This window comes from Gavialis gangeticus, unplaced genomic scaffold, assembly GCF_001723915.1.
Source record: "Gavialis gangeticus isolate Ggan-Ray unplaced genomic scaffold, GavGan_comp1, whole genome shotgun sequence".
Lineage (NCBI taxonomy): Eukaryota > Metazoa > Chordata > Crocodylia > Gavialidae > Gavialis > Gavialis gangeticus.
Window position 1 is genome coordinate 3,858,957 of NW_017728983.1, and position 17,147 is coordinate 3,876,103.

Below are 17,147 nucleotides of genomic sequence, written 5' to 3' on the forward strand. Positions count from 1 at the left end.
CAGCGGGGCTCGCCCGGCGGCCCGTCCCCCTGGCCGGCAGAGGGTCGGGCCGCGGGGGTGACACACGCCGGAGCGCGGGCGGGAGATGCCGGAGCAGGCAGCGAAACACCAGGGAGGCGCGTTTCGGAAGGTGCCGTGTTGTTGTTCGCATCCCTCCGGCCGGGCAGTATGAATAGACACGTCCTGTCCCCTCTGCGTCCTGGCGCTTTTGAGTCCACTTCTCCCTTTTGCGCACCCGGTGTTGCAATGTTTGCAAGCATAGCTGCGGAGGTTTATTCGTTTGGGCGATTAGAGTCTCTGGAGATGGTTCACAAAGTGTCACCTGGGTGCATAATGATCTTGGGGTTTGCCAAAGCTTGTGTTTAAAAAGGCTAATTTATGGTCCGCATTTGACAAATGCCTCTTATACCAAAGTCCTTGTGTGAGGTGGACTGTAGCATTTGTCCTGTTTTGCTGGTAACACAGGGAAGAGGCATATCATGTGCTGGTATGCCTCTGGGGCTGCCCAGCACAGCCCAGTTCAGTGTAGGCGAGAGCACATCTTTCACTGCAGTTAATAAAATCTCTTCCCTGCCTCCATTATCAATGCTGCAGTTTCCCCGAACTGCAGGATCTGCTATTTAAGGGGATGAATTTGACTTGCCCCAGCAGATGGACTGGATTTCTTAGGCAGCAATTCCCACTTTTCCCTGCCGTGGTTCTCTTTGTTACCTAGCCTTTGTGTGCATGTGTGCGTGCACCTGCAGATAGATGCACCAAATTCAGGTGTTTTTACTAGGTCCATAAGCACTTCTTTCCAAGGTGGTAAATACAGCTGTACAGACTATTTGCACTGGACTGCGAGTGCACTGTTTGTGCTTCAAGTCCCAGGCAAAGCCAGTGCGCCAAGGCTCTGTGTAACAATAGGAAGCCAGCGAAGTTCCCCACAGAAGTTCCCTGTTCAGCGACATTCCTCACTCCCCACCCAAGGTCGCCTCTTGAGCAAGCTGAGGTCAGGACATTTTGGACAAGATGGGATGTAATGGAGCAGCGAGCAGCTGAGTAGGGTGCTGTCCTGTAAGAGAAGTGGGTTCCCTTGGAGTTGAACCTGCATGATTTGGTCCACTTCCAGCATCCGCAAGGCAGGCTACAGTGCTTAGGACAGGAGCTGAAGCTGAAGTTCCCTGGTTGTAAATGACCCCCCGCAGAATTAGCTGTAATTCTCTGCTGGTCCCAGGGTATGAGCATATAAGCATTGCTCAGAATCCCTCTCCTCCCCTATCGTAGCTCCCATCGGATGGGACGAAAGGAGAGGCAGTTTCTTTCAGGGCCAGAATGCTGCAGTGGCTTTCTGGAAAAATGCAACTCTCTGAAGATATGCTATGAAAAAAACGTTGCTCCTTCTTGCCTGACTGCAAGAGCTGTCTTCTGATTTTAATTTCCTTCTCTTGCAGGCTCCTCACAGTGGCCATTCGCTGCTAGATCCGTGGGACTGTATCATCTCTTCCCACTGGGAGCACTGGTTGCCGATTGAGTAGCCAAAGATGAGGACAGCAGAGGATTCCTCTGGGACAGTCCTGCACCGGCTCATCCAGGAGCAGCTGAGATATGGGAACCTTACGGAGAACCGCACGCTGCTGGCGATTCAGCAGCAGGCCCTGCGTGGAGGAGGAAGCAGCAGCAGCCCTCGCTCTTCCCTGGAGAGCCTTACACAAGAAGAGAGCCATATGGTGCAGCAGTCTACCCGGCAGGAACCCCAGGGCCAGGAGCATCACTCTGACCACATCTACCTGGAGAACAACCTGTACCGGCTCTACCAGCCACAGCACAAAGGCGAGGAGCTGCCCACTTATGAGGAGGCCAAGGCCCACTCCCAGTACTACGCCTCGCAGCGAGGGGGACAGCAGGCAGGGGTGGCCAGCTCAGGGGCTCACGCCGAGACAGGCCAGCGCAGAGCTTATGCCGCCGACAGCAGCAGCAAGCGCCAGGACGAGTCCCTGAAGGATCTGAAGCACGGTCACGTGAGGTCGCTGAGCGAACGCCTCATGCAGATGTCACTGGAGAGGAACGGAGCCAAGGCCCAGAACCACATGAGTTCCTCCCACAGCTATCCTCAGCTTTCGAGGCACTACCAGCTGTCTGCTCTGAGAGGCCAGCATGCCGAGGGGATGGAGCCACGGGGGCCCCCTCCAGAATACCCCTACATTCTGCCCTCCCAGGAGCCCTCGGTCAGCTACCTGGCAGGTCCCAGGCCTTGCTCCAGGGATGGCCCAGGGTATCAGCACCCTGAAGTCAGGTAACCAACGACATATATATTGCACCTCACCATCCGCAACAGAACAGCATTGCGTTGCCAATCCCTGCAGTCCTGGGGGTAGTCAGTTGTCATAGCCCTGGAAAAGACGAATAGAAAAAGTGCTGGGTAACTTTCTGCTGACCCACATGGCTCCCAGGAAGAACCTTGGCTGTTGCCCTCCGATGCATTCTTATGCCCAAGGCTTTGTGCATAAGCAGAGAAAGACCAGCGTTGCAGAATAAGGAGAGGAGGCAGGGACTCTACAGTCTTCTGCTAATTGTGCCAGTCCTCACTTTCCTCCAGTTCTGTGGATACTTCCCCAAATCTGGAAGTGCTGGCAGATATGGAGGGGCAGAGAATATGGGCATTTACTTTTTATCATGCTTTTAAAGCTACGTGCATCTCAGGTGAGGCTAGAGTAGGGTTACATTTGGCCCACTGGCTCTGAAAATTAAACTGTTCTTAAAAGCCCTTTCCCCTGGTGTGATGAGTGGAATTTCTGGTTGATTTAGGAACTGGAACTGAATCAGGAAATGGCTAGATTTGGAACAGGCTTGTGCAATGATGAAAAGAAAATGCAGTTACCCCCCCCGCTACATGGACAAGTACCAATCCTGCCCTGGGAGGGCAGAAGGAGGGTGCAGTTACTGTCTCATAAGTAGCCTGTGGACTGTGGGAGCTGATGATAGTGCTGAGTATAGAATAGCACGAGCTTTCTTGGGGTCAGACTTGGTCATTACAAGCTTATAAGCAGCTGTGTGCGGTGCCATTGATACCATGCTGTTGTCCACTTTGCAAACACCAGAGACCAAATCCAACCTTACTTGCCTCCATTGCAACCTTAGTCAAATTCTGCTCTCTATTACACCAGGGTAATTCCAATAAAATGAGTTAAGGCTCCTCTTCTTTTGGCTGTCTCAGTGAAGGGTTGTTAAGAGGTGGTGGGGAAGATGACAGTGCATCAAGTACCTTAGCATGCCCCAGCTTGGCTTGTCTCACACCCTGCACTGCTAACGATGCGGGTCTGCTGCTGTAGTTCTTAGCCTGCACAAAGCATTGCTCATTTCAGTTTGCTTGGGAGTTTGATCACATTATAAACAGTGTCTGTGGTTACTTAAAATGGGGGAAAGAACAGAGTTACAGGGGAGAAACCAAACTTTAGTTACCTCTTTGAGGTGTTGTGTCCTGTCCCTACTGCCCCCCATTTGGTAGCTGCTTGGGCTCCCAGTGACTTCTTAACAAGCTGCATAGTTGGGAAAGGTGGAGGAGAGTGCATATGGGTTCCTGCTGCTGGATAAGTCAGAATGAATGCTGGCAGGAAGAGATAGCATCTCCGGCAGGAAATGCTCTCTCTTTGAGGGAACAAAGAGGGGAGGGGGTCACAAGCAGAAAGGAAAATGTATTTATTCTTTTTTGCTACCGAATCATCTCACAAGAATGCAGACCCACGTTTAAATAAGCCTTCCCAGACCAGACCTTGGTTAAATCCGGTACAGTTCCCATCCCATACAGCAGCCATATTAAATTCTGGGAATTCCAAGCTGCCACCAAAGACAGTGTCTAGGAGCTCGGAGCAGTTGTTTTGTGTGTTGATGGGGGAGGTGTGGGAGACGTACGCCTGCATTTGATATGCTTAGCATGCTCTTGCGACACAAACTAGGTAAGGTAAAACGTATATGAGTTGCATACAGGGTGGGCCTGCTGATCAGGAATCGCCTTAGGGGGGAGCAAGGCATCCTTAACTTCCTAGAGTTCACCAGGAGAGTGGGGCAGTGCTGTGGAGATTTAAAGATTTGTCACTGCTTAGCTTTGGCAAATAAGTTCCTTTCTCTGAGTGCTGGGATGGGGTTGGGTGGTACAAGGTCTCTCTTTAAACATAGCTTAGAAATAAGGGGTAACACTTTTTTTTTTTAAAGCACTGAAGTGACTTGAGCACTCACTTCCCATTTTCAAAAACAGCTTAGACATTTAGAGGACGAGTTGGTGGTGAAGATCAATAGGATTTGGTCTCTTAAGACCCCATATTGAAACATATTTCGATGCCTGGTTTGCCTACTAGGGGTCATCTGCATCTGGTTGCTTAAATACTATCTATTAATTATCTGGACCTTTGGGAAACGGGACTTATTCACCCTCATTTGTTCAAATGCTTTCAAAAACTTTCCCCAGATTCTTTTACTGGAGAGTGAATTGTAAGGGTGTTATTTAGGTTCAGGTGGGGTTTTGAAGAGATCTCAGCAGTTCTCTACCTGACATCTGCTCCCATTGGAGCACTTATATCAGAGGGCAGAGATAGTCTGGCCTGCTTTGAAAACCCTGCGCGCTCTCTCGCTCTCTCTCTGTCAGATGTGCTAAGGGCTGCTGTGCCTCACCCCTGCTTGAAAGATACATCAGGAGCTCTTTAAATATTCCCCTGGGGGTATTCTGCAATGACTGTCCTGCAGAGTATTTTCAGTGTTCCAGTGCCAGCTTTTGTCCTCACGTGCCTGTGTGCAGAGGTATCGTCTGCAGCTCTGACTGCCCCCCATCCTAGGGCAGCACCGGGGCCTTAAAACATTTCTGGGGGTCAGTGGAGCTATAGCTGTGCAGCTCTTCACCTTCCATCCATTCATTGAAAGTGCACACAGTGGGTGAAGAGCAGTGTCAACAGGCCTGTGTATTCACCATTTTTTTAAAAATATTTTCCAGGGTGATGCAGGCCCACCTGCCCCAGGCTTTCCTGCCACAGCAGGCTTCGCTGTGCCATAATCCACTGGGGTCTCTCACTCCAGCTGGGATGGAGGCCTTGATGACAGCCCAAGCTGCTTCTGCTAGTAGCCACTTGGCCCAGATGGAGACTGTGCTGAGAGAGAATGAGAAGCTGCTGAGAGAGAATGAGAAGCTACGGAGGGAGCTTGAGAGCTACAGCGAGAAAGCGAGCCGCATCCAGAAGGTAAATGAACAGAGCTAGCATTGCCAGGGTCTTGCCAATGGTATGCTCTGCCAAAGCCCTTGTTGCAAAGCAGTGGGCAGGCTAAGACCCCTGGGCAGTTGGATTGCCAGGGGGACTCAGCATGCATTTCACCACTAAACGATGATTGAAACATGTCTTAGAAAGGGGGCATCAGTGCTTTCCTCAGAGAACAGCAGGGTCCAATGGGCAGGCAGGCTTTGTTCAGGACAAGGCAGGCCTGTGGTCCTTTAGCAGATGAATGGTTTTCTGCTAACACTGAACAAGGAGCCTCTGTCAAGACTGTTATCTCCCGAAGCTGCCCTTTGTGTGTCAATCCAGAGCTTTTGCCTAGAACCAGGGCCAGACCCCTCCTGCCTGCCTGGCTGTTACAGACTGAAAGAGATATGATGCACCTGGCATCATACTTTATACCAGGACTGAGGACCCTGGCAGTTATGCAGGAAGGGGATCCATGAAAGTGGATAGAAAGGAGTCCCCTGGGGACATGATAGAAGGGTTTTGACAACGCTCTGGAGGAAGTTGGTTCAGCTCCTGCGTACATAGTGCCTGGTTCTACCAGGCCTTCTGCTTTCCTTAGCCCTACACTCAACCAGTCACCAGTGAAATGGGAAGGAGCTGCACTGTCCACCCTCCTCCTGAGAAACCAGATATGGTGGGGACAGGGAAGACATGATGCTGCTTACATTTGGAATCACTCTGAGTTTTTCTGGGACCCTTCAACCTTGCCCATTGCTCACCCAGCTGGACAACCCCAGAGGAGCCAGGAGGGGTGGAGCTTTCAATAGAGCTCAGCTCTGCCCTAGCCCTGTTCCCACTGAAGGCAGTGGTAAAGCTCCCATTGCCTTCACTGAGACCTGAGCCAGGGGCCACCTCTCAGTGCAACAGCCTGGGGGTCTCAGAGCAGTTGTCAGCCCCCACATACTGTCCCCACATGCACGCTGATCCCAGCACCACTGGGTACAGGTGGCTACATGGGACTTCCCAATCCCTGCTGCATCCCAAGGGGACAATCCAGCATTGTGCAGTATCTCTGATGGGGATAGCAGTTGAGCTCCTGGCTGTTGCCACCTAGTGAAGATTTGTTAGGGACAGGGCACCTCAGATTCCCTCCAGGATGACAGACCAGGCACTGCCTCCTCTGTTTGGGACATGTGTTTCTGGGTTATAAGGGAGCTGTTTTCACTGGATGCTGTTGAAAGCGGGTGCAGTTCCACTGGGAAAAGTGTCTGTATAAGATGAGACCCAGGGAAAAGAAAAATCCCTTCAGAGTCCCGGCTTCCTTGCTTCTCTTTAAAGGCACTTTCTGGCTGTTTTTTGGTTTTGATTTTTGTCTGGAGAAGAACCAAACAGCTGTTGTGAAAATTCATCCCCTCTAATTTTTTAATCTCTCCCCCTGTCACTTGCTTTCTCCCTCCTTCTCCCACCCCTTTAAACAGCTGTGGCTCAGAAGCACACAGCACAACAGGTCCTCAGCTGAGGCAGTTGTTGAATGGATAAAAAAAAGAGTCCATTCACCATCTCTATTAACAGTTGGGCCCTCTCTCTGCCTGTCCCTCCCTCTTAGGGTCTGTGCTGGGTTGCCACAGAAAGGCCTTTGTGCAGAGGCACACAAGGGGAGGCCTGTTCCAGCCCAGCCTCAGCCAAGGGGAAAGTCACTCCTTGCAGAACAAATGGGCAGTTGGGAGGGCTTCTGGCAACAGGAGAGGCATGTGCCAGGGCTGCAGAGGTGGGGAGGCAGGGAGCATGTGCCAGGACTGGGGTGGGGGGGAGAGGTGAAAGTGAGTCCTGGGTCAGGAGAGCAGGAGACCACCTGTGCGAGACAGAATTGAGGTCATTGGTGGTGGGGACAAGCTGGGACACTGTCCATAAAGCACACGCTTACCTGCATGGATTCCTCAACCCTGCTCCATCCCTGGATCCATTCGAATTACAGGGATAAGAGCCAGGGGTGTAGGTTGTAGTCACGTTGGTCTAAGGACATAGGCAGACAAGGTTTTTTGGGTCAATCTGATATCATTTATTAGACCAACTCAAATAGTTGGAAAAAATTCTTCTTTGCAAGCTTTTAGGCACAGACACCCGTCGTCAGGCTGAGGCAGCATCTGCAGTTGGCCTGTGCTCTTTCTGGATGGGGGAGAAGAGCCTGAATTTTCCACGAGACAAGTGCAGGCATGGACCAGAGCTATGCTGCAACTTTCTGCCAGCATAGCTCTCAGGCGGGGTGTGAAGAGGAGTGACCTTTGACCGACAGATATGCCGGCAGAAGCCCCTGGTATAGATGCAATTAAGCCAACAAAAATGCACTCTTACCGGTCTAGCTTGTTTCACCTGTAAAGGGCAATTTTACTAGATCACTGCAAAGCACATCTTGCCCGGCATAGGTGCAGATATGCCAGGAATGCTTTGCTGCTACAATATTCCAGTATTTCTCTGTGTGTAAAGTGCTCCAAAAGCATCCCCACTCCCATTCTGGGGCCAGGCCCAGAGCTAGAAAGAGGTGGGACTGTGTACTAGAAGTCTTTATTACTGTGATTCAACCCAGCCTAGGGCACCTTCTCTTCTCCATCTCTGTGTGAAGCATCTCACCCAGGAGAATATGAGGACTTTTCAGCACATTTCAGTTATTCCTGTGGGATAAAGCAAAGCAATTCCCTGACCTGAGATGGTCTTGGAGGGGCTTCCTCACAGGAGAGAAAGGGGGAAAATGCTTCTCTGGTGCAAGCCAGCAAGTTGAGGAGTGGAGGAAAAACCAGTCTGAATCTTTGGGAGTTTTATTCTGCCTGGTGCTTTTTAAGAGGTACCATCTAAATTAAAAAAACCCCCAAAAAACAAAAACAAGGTCTGAAGTCCCGAAACAGTGTCATGATTTTGGTGAGCATTCTGGGTGGGCAGGTAGAGGAACAAGTGCATAGTGGGTTAGCAGGTTATCATAGACACTAAGGACAGCTAGCCAAGCGCTTTGTGGGTGGCATCTCTCAGCTTGGGTTGTGCTTGGGGTTTTCTGTGAGGTGGAGAGAAAGTCTTTGTTATTACTTTATTTAAGTGTAAGTAGCAATTACAAACAAGGAACACTGGCTCAGGGCAGGCAGCAAGTACAGGCAGGCAGCATACAGCCTTCACTATGTGCTGTCTGTCTGCCAATGTGCACTTCACTCCTGACCCACATCCATGAAGAGGAGGGTGACACCATTTCACCAAACTCATCGCCAACCACCAAGCTCCAACCTAGGTCTTGGCAACTGAAAAGACCAATTTACTAATCCTCAGCAGCCCCAGTGTGTTGCAGTGCACGTCACACTGCAGACATGGTGGTGACCTACTGTCCTCTTCCACTTTTCTGCCTCATACTACAAATATCTAATGTCACTCCATTGTTTCCCTCTTCCTTAGCTGGAGACAGAGATTCAGCGGATCTCGGAGGACTATGAGAACCTGATGAAGGCTTCTTCCAAGCGAGAAGCATTGGAGAAAACCATGAGGAACAAGAAGGATGGGGAGATGCGTCGGCTTCAAGATTTCAACCGGGATCTGAAAGGTAGGATGCTGGGGCAGCCTCAGACAGGGAAGAGGGAGCAGGGAATTTCTGGGGCCTGCTTATTTTTAGACTGTCTTTCATACCAAGAGAAGATAATGATTATAATCAGGCCTTGGTCTGGGCTGAGGTTACCCACATTGCTGCTCCCTCTGCATCCCAGATAACACTCAAACAACCATTCTTCCCCAGTATGTAGATCCTTGTTCAGTGCATGGCCCCATATGTGGCCCCACAAGGTCACCCGTGTCAAGGTCACATGTGCTTCTGCCCAAGAAGCACCAGCCAATACCTACTTCTCTCTGACTAGAGAGAGTCACCTGTCATGAACAAGTCCCCCAGCAAAGTCTGTCTCCGGACATAGGATCATAGGAAAGTAGGGCTGGAAGAGGGATCTCATAAGCTTATTTAGTCCAGCCTCCTGCTCAAGGCAGGAGCATCTCTGCCTAAACCATCCAGTCATATGTGTGTCCAGCCTGCTCTTGAAATTTTCCAAGGATGGAGATTCTACAGTTTCTCTGGACAGCCTGTTCCAATGCTTGACCAGCCTTGCAGTCAGAAAGCTCCTCCTAATCTCCAACCTAAATTTCTCCTGCTACAGCTGGAGGCCATTGCCCTGTCCCCTACAGCTACAAAGAAAAGCCCATCCCCATCCTCTCTGTAATCACCCTTCAGGTATTTGAAGACTGGTATCAAATCCCCTGTCTTCTCTTCTCTAGGCTAAATTGTTTCCTGGTAGATCAGTTTGTGGAACGCATTGTGAGATGAATTCATAATAATACTGGTTTCTTCCAGGAACCAGGCTGCTCCCCATTAAGCAAACTCTGAAAATATGTCTGATTCTTTTTTTTTTAAATTGAAAACAGAACGATTGGAATCTGCAAACAAACAGCTGGCCAGCAAGAACCAGGAGAACCAAGAAGGCAACCAAGGGACTGTCGCAAAACTCCTGGCACAAAGTGAGTGCCCACTCCATGCCAAAACCTCATGGATGTGGCTTGCAGAACTGTCTGGTTGAGCCTTTCTTGCTCTCTCTGTCACGAGCCCTTTGCTGTAAATCGTTCCAGCAGATAAGGGCATGATTGGCACATTTTTCACAGAGGGTTTTTTGGGAGGGTGAGTAAGGTCCCTTTAAGATAGAAAAGGAGGCGGATCCTCTCTTGGAAGCTTTTTGCCGTTCCCCAGGGAGAGCTAAAGCTGTTCTTGGCACTTAAAAGAGAGCCATTAATCACAGCAGCCATCGGTGTGACCTGGATTCCTAGCATTCCAGAGGCTGTTCAGGCTGTTCCAGCTCAGCTCATACTCCCTCCACTCTCAGTCCCAGGCCGAGGTTTTCTCGCTTTCTCTATTGTTTTGCTTTTTTTTTTTAAAAAGAAGAAAACTTTTTTTTTGCTGGAGGCTAAGAATGAGCTAGGCACTCTCTTCCTGGCTTGTGTGGGCCCCCATGAGCAGCAGCAGGATGTCCACCATGCCCAAGAAGCAAAAAGGGCCCACAGCCATGCAATTCCCCTCTTACCACCTGCCTTAGTCCCTCAGTCTCAGGCCTGGCTGCATGCAGAACATAACAGTTTAATGCAGTTGCAGAATTTGCAATTCAGTTTGGAAAGAAAGGCAGAGGGAACACTACATAGTTTTAACCGGTGGTCTTGTTCTTTCATTTCGGAGCATGCACTGCTTCATGACCATGGAGGCACCCTCTGAGAGTCCCCTGTCGCCCTGTTTGGCTGGGCAGGGGGAAGGGAGTTGTCACTTAAAACATACTCACTGTAGGCTGAATCCACAATTAGTGTAAAGCAACGAAACTCCTTTGAAGTCAGTGGCACAGCAGTGCCCATTGATAACTGGATAAGAGGGGGATGGAATGGACCAGGGCTTTGGGCAGATAATGCTGGCTTCTTGCACAGAGCTTCAGTCTTGCCCACCATGAACTTGTTCCTCTACCTGCCCACCCAGCTCTCCCAAGAGCTTTTACAAGGGGAGCAGTATCACTGGCTTAATTTTACAGGCAGGAGAGCTTGAGGCACAGAGCAGGAGAATGACTTGGTCAGTGGCAGAACAGGGACTAGCATCCAATCTCCAAAATCCCAGGGGTGCAGTCCCTGCTGTGTGAGCTGAGGGGTGAGCCCTGAGATTATTTCCCAAGGCAGTCAGTGACAGGGCCATTTCAGTTCTTGGCCTCAGGGGGTAGCCAGGTGGCAGACGGAGTTGAGGAGTGGCTCTGGGACCAGAATAGCAGTGGTGTCAGAATGTAAGGAAGGCACAGTATGGCAGGGAACATCCCTTTTGGACCCTCCCCGCCCCCATATCTGATGTCTGTCTGAGAGAGCCTGAGGAGCCTCTTGGTCTCCGTAGGTGGGGTAGGTGGGGCAGGAGACACTTCCCTCGGTCTATCCCTGGGTTAGTGTACTGGCAGGACAGCTCTGAGGCAGCATCTGCCAGTCGCACACTGGGAGGAAATTGGGGAAACTGGGAGTATGTGCCTTTCTCTCAGCCTTAGCACTGTTGCACTCAGCCTTAACACCATTGCTCCTGGTGCCTTTTCCAGACTACGAGCACCAGCAGGAGAAGGAGAAGCTGGAGCGGGAGATTTTGCTGCTGCGCAGCGCCAACGAGGACCAGCGCCGGCGGGCAGAGCTGCTGGAGCAAGCGCTGAGCAATGCTCAGGCGCGGGCTGCCAAGACCGAGGATGAGCTGAGGAAGAAGAGGGCATACGTGGAGAAGGTGGAGAGGCTGCAGCAGGCCTTGGGCCAGCTCCAGGCTGCCTGTGAGAAGCGGGAGCAGCTGGAACTGCGTCTCCGCACCCGCCTGGAGCAGGAGCTGAAGATGCTGCGGGCTCAGCAGGTGAGGAAGGGAGCTTATGGAGGCTAGGGAATGGGAGCAGGGGCAGTTCCAGATGCTTGAGGAAGAAGGTGGTAAAGAATGTGCAGTGTCTCGTTGTTCAAGAGCCTGCTGGTCAGGCCCACGGGCCCCTTCTCCATGGGGCAGACTCACACCATGCATGGGTTTTTCTTTGCCAATGCAGAGGCAAGTGGGAGCCACAAGTGGAGGATCCCCTGAGCTGAGTGCCCAGGTGCTCTCTGAGCAGGTGAGGGAGAAGGAGGAGAAGATCCTAGCCCTGGAGGCAGACATGACCAAGTGGGAGCAGAAGTACCTGGAGGAGTGCACCATGAGGCAGTTTGCCATGGATGCTGCTGCCACTGCTGCTGCGCAGCGGGACACCACGATCATCAACCACTCCCCGCGCCACTCCCCTGACAACAGCTTCAATGAGGATCTCTTGTTGGCCAACCACAAGCACCAAGAGATGGAGAACAGGTATGCCCAGCCTTGGGTTTCACAGGGCCCATTTTCCATTCACTTTCCATTATGGTCAGCCTTTGATTGGGCAATTAACACAATTTCTCATGGAGCATTTCAGACTTGGCCTCTTGTTGACTAGCCAGCCATCATGGAAACCAGGCATCTTTGCCAGGGCATTGACTAAGGTCTAATGTTAAGGATGAAGCCTGCTTCAGGCACAAAATGACTGAAGCCTTGTCCTTGCCTTCTGCAAACTCCTTCAGCCAGATCTCTGGCTGCTGATAGCTCCATCTCACCTGGCGCATTGCTTTTGTGTCCTCCAGGTTAAAAGCCCTTCATGCCCAAATCCTGGAGAAGGATGCGGTCATCAAAGTCCTGCAGCAGCGCTCAAGAAAGGACCCTAGCAAGGCTCTGCAGGGTGCCCTGAGGCCAGCCAAATCTGTGCCATCCATCTTTGCAGCCTCTGGAGCCCAGTGCTGGCAGGGCAATACTCACAGCGAGCGGCTGAATGAGGCTACTTCCAGAGGGAGTCCAGGTGAGTGGAGAGTCTTGCCTGTGCTGAGGGGATTCTGCAGCTGAGACATTTGTGGCAAGCTCACCCCTCTGATCAGTATTAAAGCCCTGTCTTAGAGCTCCCTTGGTCTGCGGCACTTCCTAAAATGCTTCCATTCTGTGGCATTCGTTTCCCCCACACCAGGATGTTACCTAGTCAAAGGGGGCTCTGGGTAGCAAGCAGCTTGAGTTCAACGTCCCTCAGGCAGAGTGAGGACAGCAGCTTGGAACACCAGACATAACGGGAACTGTTAGTTTGGTTGGCAGGCACAGACTCATGAGGGTTGGAAGGGACCTCGGGGGGCCACATCTAGTCCAACCCCCTGCTCAAAGCAGGACCAGTCCCAACTAGATCATCCCAGCCAGGGTTTTGTCTAGCTGGGTCTTAAAAACCTCCAAGGATGGAGATTCCAAAATCTATCTGGGTAACCTGTTTCAGTGCTTCACCACCTTCCTAGTGAGAGTTTTTCATAATATCCAACCTCAGTAATACCCCCAGGGGGTAGCTGGCGGGCAGAGCTGCTGGAGCTACAACTTCAGACCTGGCGGGGGGTCGGGCTAGAAGATCTACTAGGTCCCTTCCGACCCTAAATCTATGAAACTATGAAATTGCCCCTTGTTCTGTCATCTGCCACCACTGAGAACAGGGGTGCCCTGCCAGTGCCACTTGACCTAGGAAAAGCCCAGATCAAGCAAAGCTCATTTAAACCTTTTCCAACTGAAGGTGCCAGCTTTTGTTTCTCCTTCAGCAGGCAAGGCTCCCATGGAAGAGATGTCTACCCCGCCTCCCTGCGGCCCTCTCCCCTTTCACCCCAAGCACGGCAGCAAAGATGGGAGCACGCAGACAGATGGTGTGTCAGAGAGCATCCTGGGCACTCAGGGCGATGGGCCCGAACCCCAGCGCAACGGCAGCAACTGCGCAGCCAACTCGTTGGGTAAGTCCCGCTTGCTGTGTTTGCCCTTTCCCCCAGTCCCCACCAGACAGAGTTGGGGCCATTGTTCACTCTGACGTGTACAGATCTGAGTACAGGTTTCTTGTGAGGTGGGAAATCCAGAAACTTCCCTTCCCTCTGCCCTGAGTGCTGGCCAAGCTCAGCATAGCTGTGAGGAGAGCATGGAAGTGGGGTACTGCAGCCTGTTGGCCAGGGTGCAGCCTCTGCTGTGGTAGGGACTAACTGTAGGCACGAGACACATCGGGCATAGTAGACTGGGAATGTCTTGACCGGAAAAAAAGGGTGGAAAGGGATGAGAGAGAAAGGAAGGGAGAGGGAAAGGAGGGGAACATCTCTCAGGGTTTCTCTTTATTCCTTATGGTAGTGGTCCCCAACCTTTTTATAGTGAAGATCACTTTTTGAACAAAAGGCCACCCCAGGATCTACCGTGCCCCCCACCCTGTGCCCCATGCGCCTCTGGACTGTGGAGTGTTCCAGACTTGGTTGGGACGGGGCCTGATCCCATTTCAGTGCTGTGGCTGCACTGAGCTGCACCCACCTGGCAGAGGAACGTGGCGTTGGGCCCTGGTTTGGTCGGCTCTTCTCCACAGTCCAGAGGCGTGTGTGGGGGGTGCTCCTGCCACTGGGCACAGCCCAGCAAAGGCCTTGGGGGCCTGTGCCCCCCCACCTGTGCTCGGGACAAGGTGGGTGCTGCTGCAGGCTGTCCACTTTACCCTGAGCACAAGTGGGGGGTGGGGATGGGCCCCCAGGGCCTCCACCAGCCTGTGCCCGCACCCCTGGATGACCAGATCTTCCCAGACCCAGCTGGGCCAGGGCCACCCCCACGTGAGTCCCTGCTGCTGAGCTGAGCCATGCCCACACATGGCCAGCTGCAGCGGGACTCGAGGCGCAGTGGCAGCAGCCTCTGCCACCTCCACCCCCACAGAGATTGGGAGGGAGCCCCCACGCCCCTGGAGGAGCCTCCTTGGGCTCCAATCCTCCCACCACCTGGCCAGCTCCACTTACTCTTCCACTTACAGCTCCACTTACTCTTCTTGGCTGGGCCGCGCAGTCAGCCACTCACTGCGGGGGCATCTGTCTGGCCCCCACCTCCTCTCTCCCCCACAGATTGACCTGCTGGCGCTGGGGGCAGTGGGTGTGCACATGTGAGCACACCCAGCTTTTCCCCCAACCCAGGATCTACCATCAGGCTCTGAGCTCTACCTGTAGATTAGGATTCCCAGGCTGGTGACCACTGCTTTATGGCTTCATTCTGGGGCCAGAGACCTGAAGGAAACCCAGCTTGTCAGACGCATAGCAGGCTTAATACCTGCCTCCCTTTGGCAGGAGAATCAGGCTTTTAACCTGAAGGTGTTTGGAGGATGGAGTCTGCAAGGCTGCGTCCCCCAACTAACTGTGCATAGATCTCCCTGTGCTGAAGAATCCCCCAGCACCTCTCCCTCACCGCCTCTCCCCAGGCCCTTCAACCAGTTGAAAGAGACCAGCAAAGGTCTCAGCCTTTGGCAGCTTGAGGGGCCAGGGCCTGGTGGGATGAATAGAGGGAGCTGGGTTTCATCTGATGTCCCATTTGGTTAGAATTAAGGCCCAGTGCAGATGATGATGCCTCTGCATGGGCTGTAGAAGTGCAGGCTGCCAGGAGAGAGCTTGGTAGTGTAGAAGAGCTTTACAGAAGCAGCTAGTGATTTCCAAATGGGCCGGATTTTCCAACAGTAATTCCTCTGCACTCTGAAATACAGGTCCCATGATGGTTTCTCAAATGGGTCCTGCATATCTCTCATCACTTACATAGGACCTGGGTCTCTCACCTCTTTTTGATTCCTTTTCAAGTTGGGCTCAGCTGCAAAGTTTGTCTTTTGCATTTCTGTAGTGTGCACAGGGCCCCCATTCTGCTGGCATCAGGTCAAGGTGCCACAGCGTATTTACAGTCCCAACTTTGTTTTCTTGCAGAGACCTTCACTGCTGCCAGAACCCTCGACCTGTCGGACATGGTAGAAATTTTGATTTAAGGGAGGGCTGGTTCTGGCCACTATCCTCTCTGCCCCTGCAGGCCATGTTGGCCATACCGGAGGAAAGCATCTGCTGGTGCAAGTGCCCTTCAGTTACTGGGAGTCTTGGCTGGGACTTGTTCTCCCTTGATGATTTTGTGGTGAGTTCATGGATAGAGAAGGCTGGGGGAGGGTACGCAGGAGAGATCACAGCAAGTCCATGAGCTGAGGGCTGGGAGCAAAGCCGCAGCTGATGTCCATGTTCATTTGTGCCTGCTGCTCACTTTCCATCGTGGCAGAGCCGGATCTCACCTGCCCCTTGGAAGGAAGAGCCTGCTAGAGTGCTGGGCAGTGCTACTGAAGCCTTTGGCTTGGGAAAGACTATTCCAAGCTCCCCTTGCCCTTGGAAATCCCCAGGAAAGGAGAAAAGAGAAGCTGAAAGTGAAGAGGTACAGAGCTCTCCTCTGCCTCTTGAGCTGTGGATGGCAGAGGAGAATGGCATGCCATGGATGGCTAGAAACTGGTACTGGAAGGACTGGTTTTGTTGGACATGCTGGTGGCACCTGCTCCACACTTTGAAGCTACCAGGAATAAGGAGCATTTGAATTCTGCTGGTGTGGATGGAATTCCTGCTCCTCATCTCATCCCCCGCTCTGCCCTACGCTTCTCTTGAAGAGGACTGGAAATTGCTGTGGGTGAGGGGGATGTGAGAGTTAGCATCCGAGAGGCATTTGGCATTTTCCTAAGGAGGTTGCTCAGTAGCTGGGGGGAGATGGGGAGGCAGCGCAGGGTACGTGTCATTGGGAAGTGTGTGAGGAAGGGGAAGTTCTCTGTAAATAACTCCTTGTCTTGTACAACAGAAGCAAGCCCTGTATCTATCATTTCAGTTCCCTTACTCCATCTCTCCCCTTCTCTTTTGCTTCTCCCTCATCTGCCTTCCATCCAGGTCTCCAGTACTGTGCTGTTCCTTTTCCTCCATTTCATATCCTGTTTGTCTCTGAAGCTGTGTATCTGTCATTGGAGTCCTTTGGCTATTTCCTTTGGGGCGCTTTCCCATGGTTCCTTCAACTGGAATTTCCCCTCTGTTTGTTTGAATACTCACCCTGAGCCAAATGTCTCTGAGCATGCGTGGATGTTTTTTAGCTCAGGAGCCCGTCTTGTGGGCAGAGGGGAGCAGGAAGCAACTCCTCGAGTCCCAGTAGCTCCATCAAAGTCAGTGGGGCTATGTCAGGTGTTCCCAGGGCAAGCTGCTGCAGACCCTCTCCTGGGTGTTCAGCGCTTGTGCACGGCTTGAGGAATGTTCACATGACTGCAAGTGGGCACTGCTCCAGAGGGTCAGGGATGGCAGGAGGGAGTCTTTGGCAATACCAGAAGCAATGTGTTGTGTTTCAGTTCTTCTGTTTGTATCTGCAAAGGGAGGGAGAAGAACGGTGTTTATCTAAAAACACAAACAAGGGGAATGAAGGCAGATCTGATTGCAATCGGAGAGGAAAAACGGCTCAGAGTCCGGTGTGGGAGTCCAGTCCCCCTTTCCTGGATCCCTCCCAAGATATACTTGCCTATCACCATTCACAATCCTCATGCCTGCCCTTGTCTA

The 17,147-nt window shown here is 52.1% G+C and overlaps 1 protein-coding gene across 2 annotated transcripts; it reads left to right on the top strand.

The window, feature by feature from the left end:
* Positions 1 to 835: 835 nt before the first annotated feature.
* Positions 836 to 16,721, top strand: AMOTL2 (angiomotin like 2). 2 transcript variants are annotated; one of them, XM_019513017.1, is made up of 9 exons: positions 836 to 2,275; positions 4,964 to 5,207; positions 8,619 to 8,763; positions 9,627 to 9,719; positions 11,306 to 11,601; positions 11,783 to 12,075; positions 12,384 to 12,595; positions 13,365 to 13,547; positions 15,513 to 16,721. In XM_019513017.1, the coding sequence occupies exons 1-9, from the start codon at positions 1,524 to 1,526 to the stop codon at positions 15,569 to 15,571; spliced, it is 2,277 nt and encodes a 758-aa protein (XP_019368562.1). In that variant the 5' UTR covers positions 836 to 1,523; the 3' UTR covers positions 15,572 to 16,721. The 2 variants fall into 2 exon arrangements, with proteins under 2 accessions (XP_019368562.1, XP_019368554.1); XM_019513009.1 differs by having other exon boundaries at positions 837 to 2,275; positions 13,362 to 13,547.
* The last annotated feature ends 426 nt before the right edge of the window (positions 16,722 to 17,147 follow it).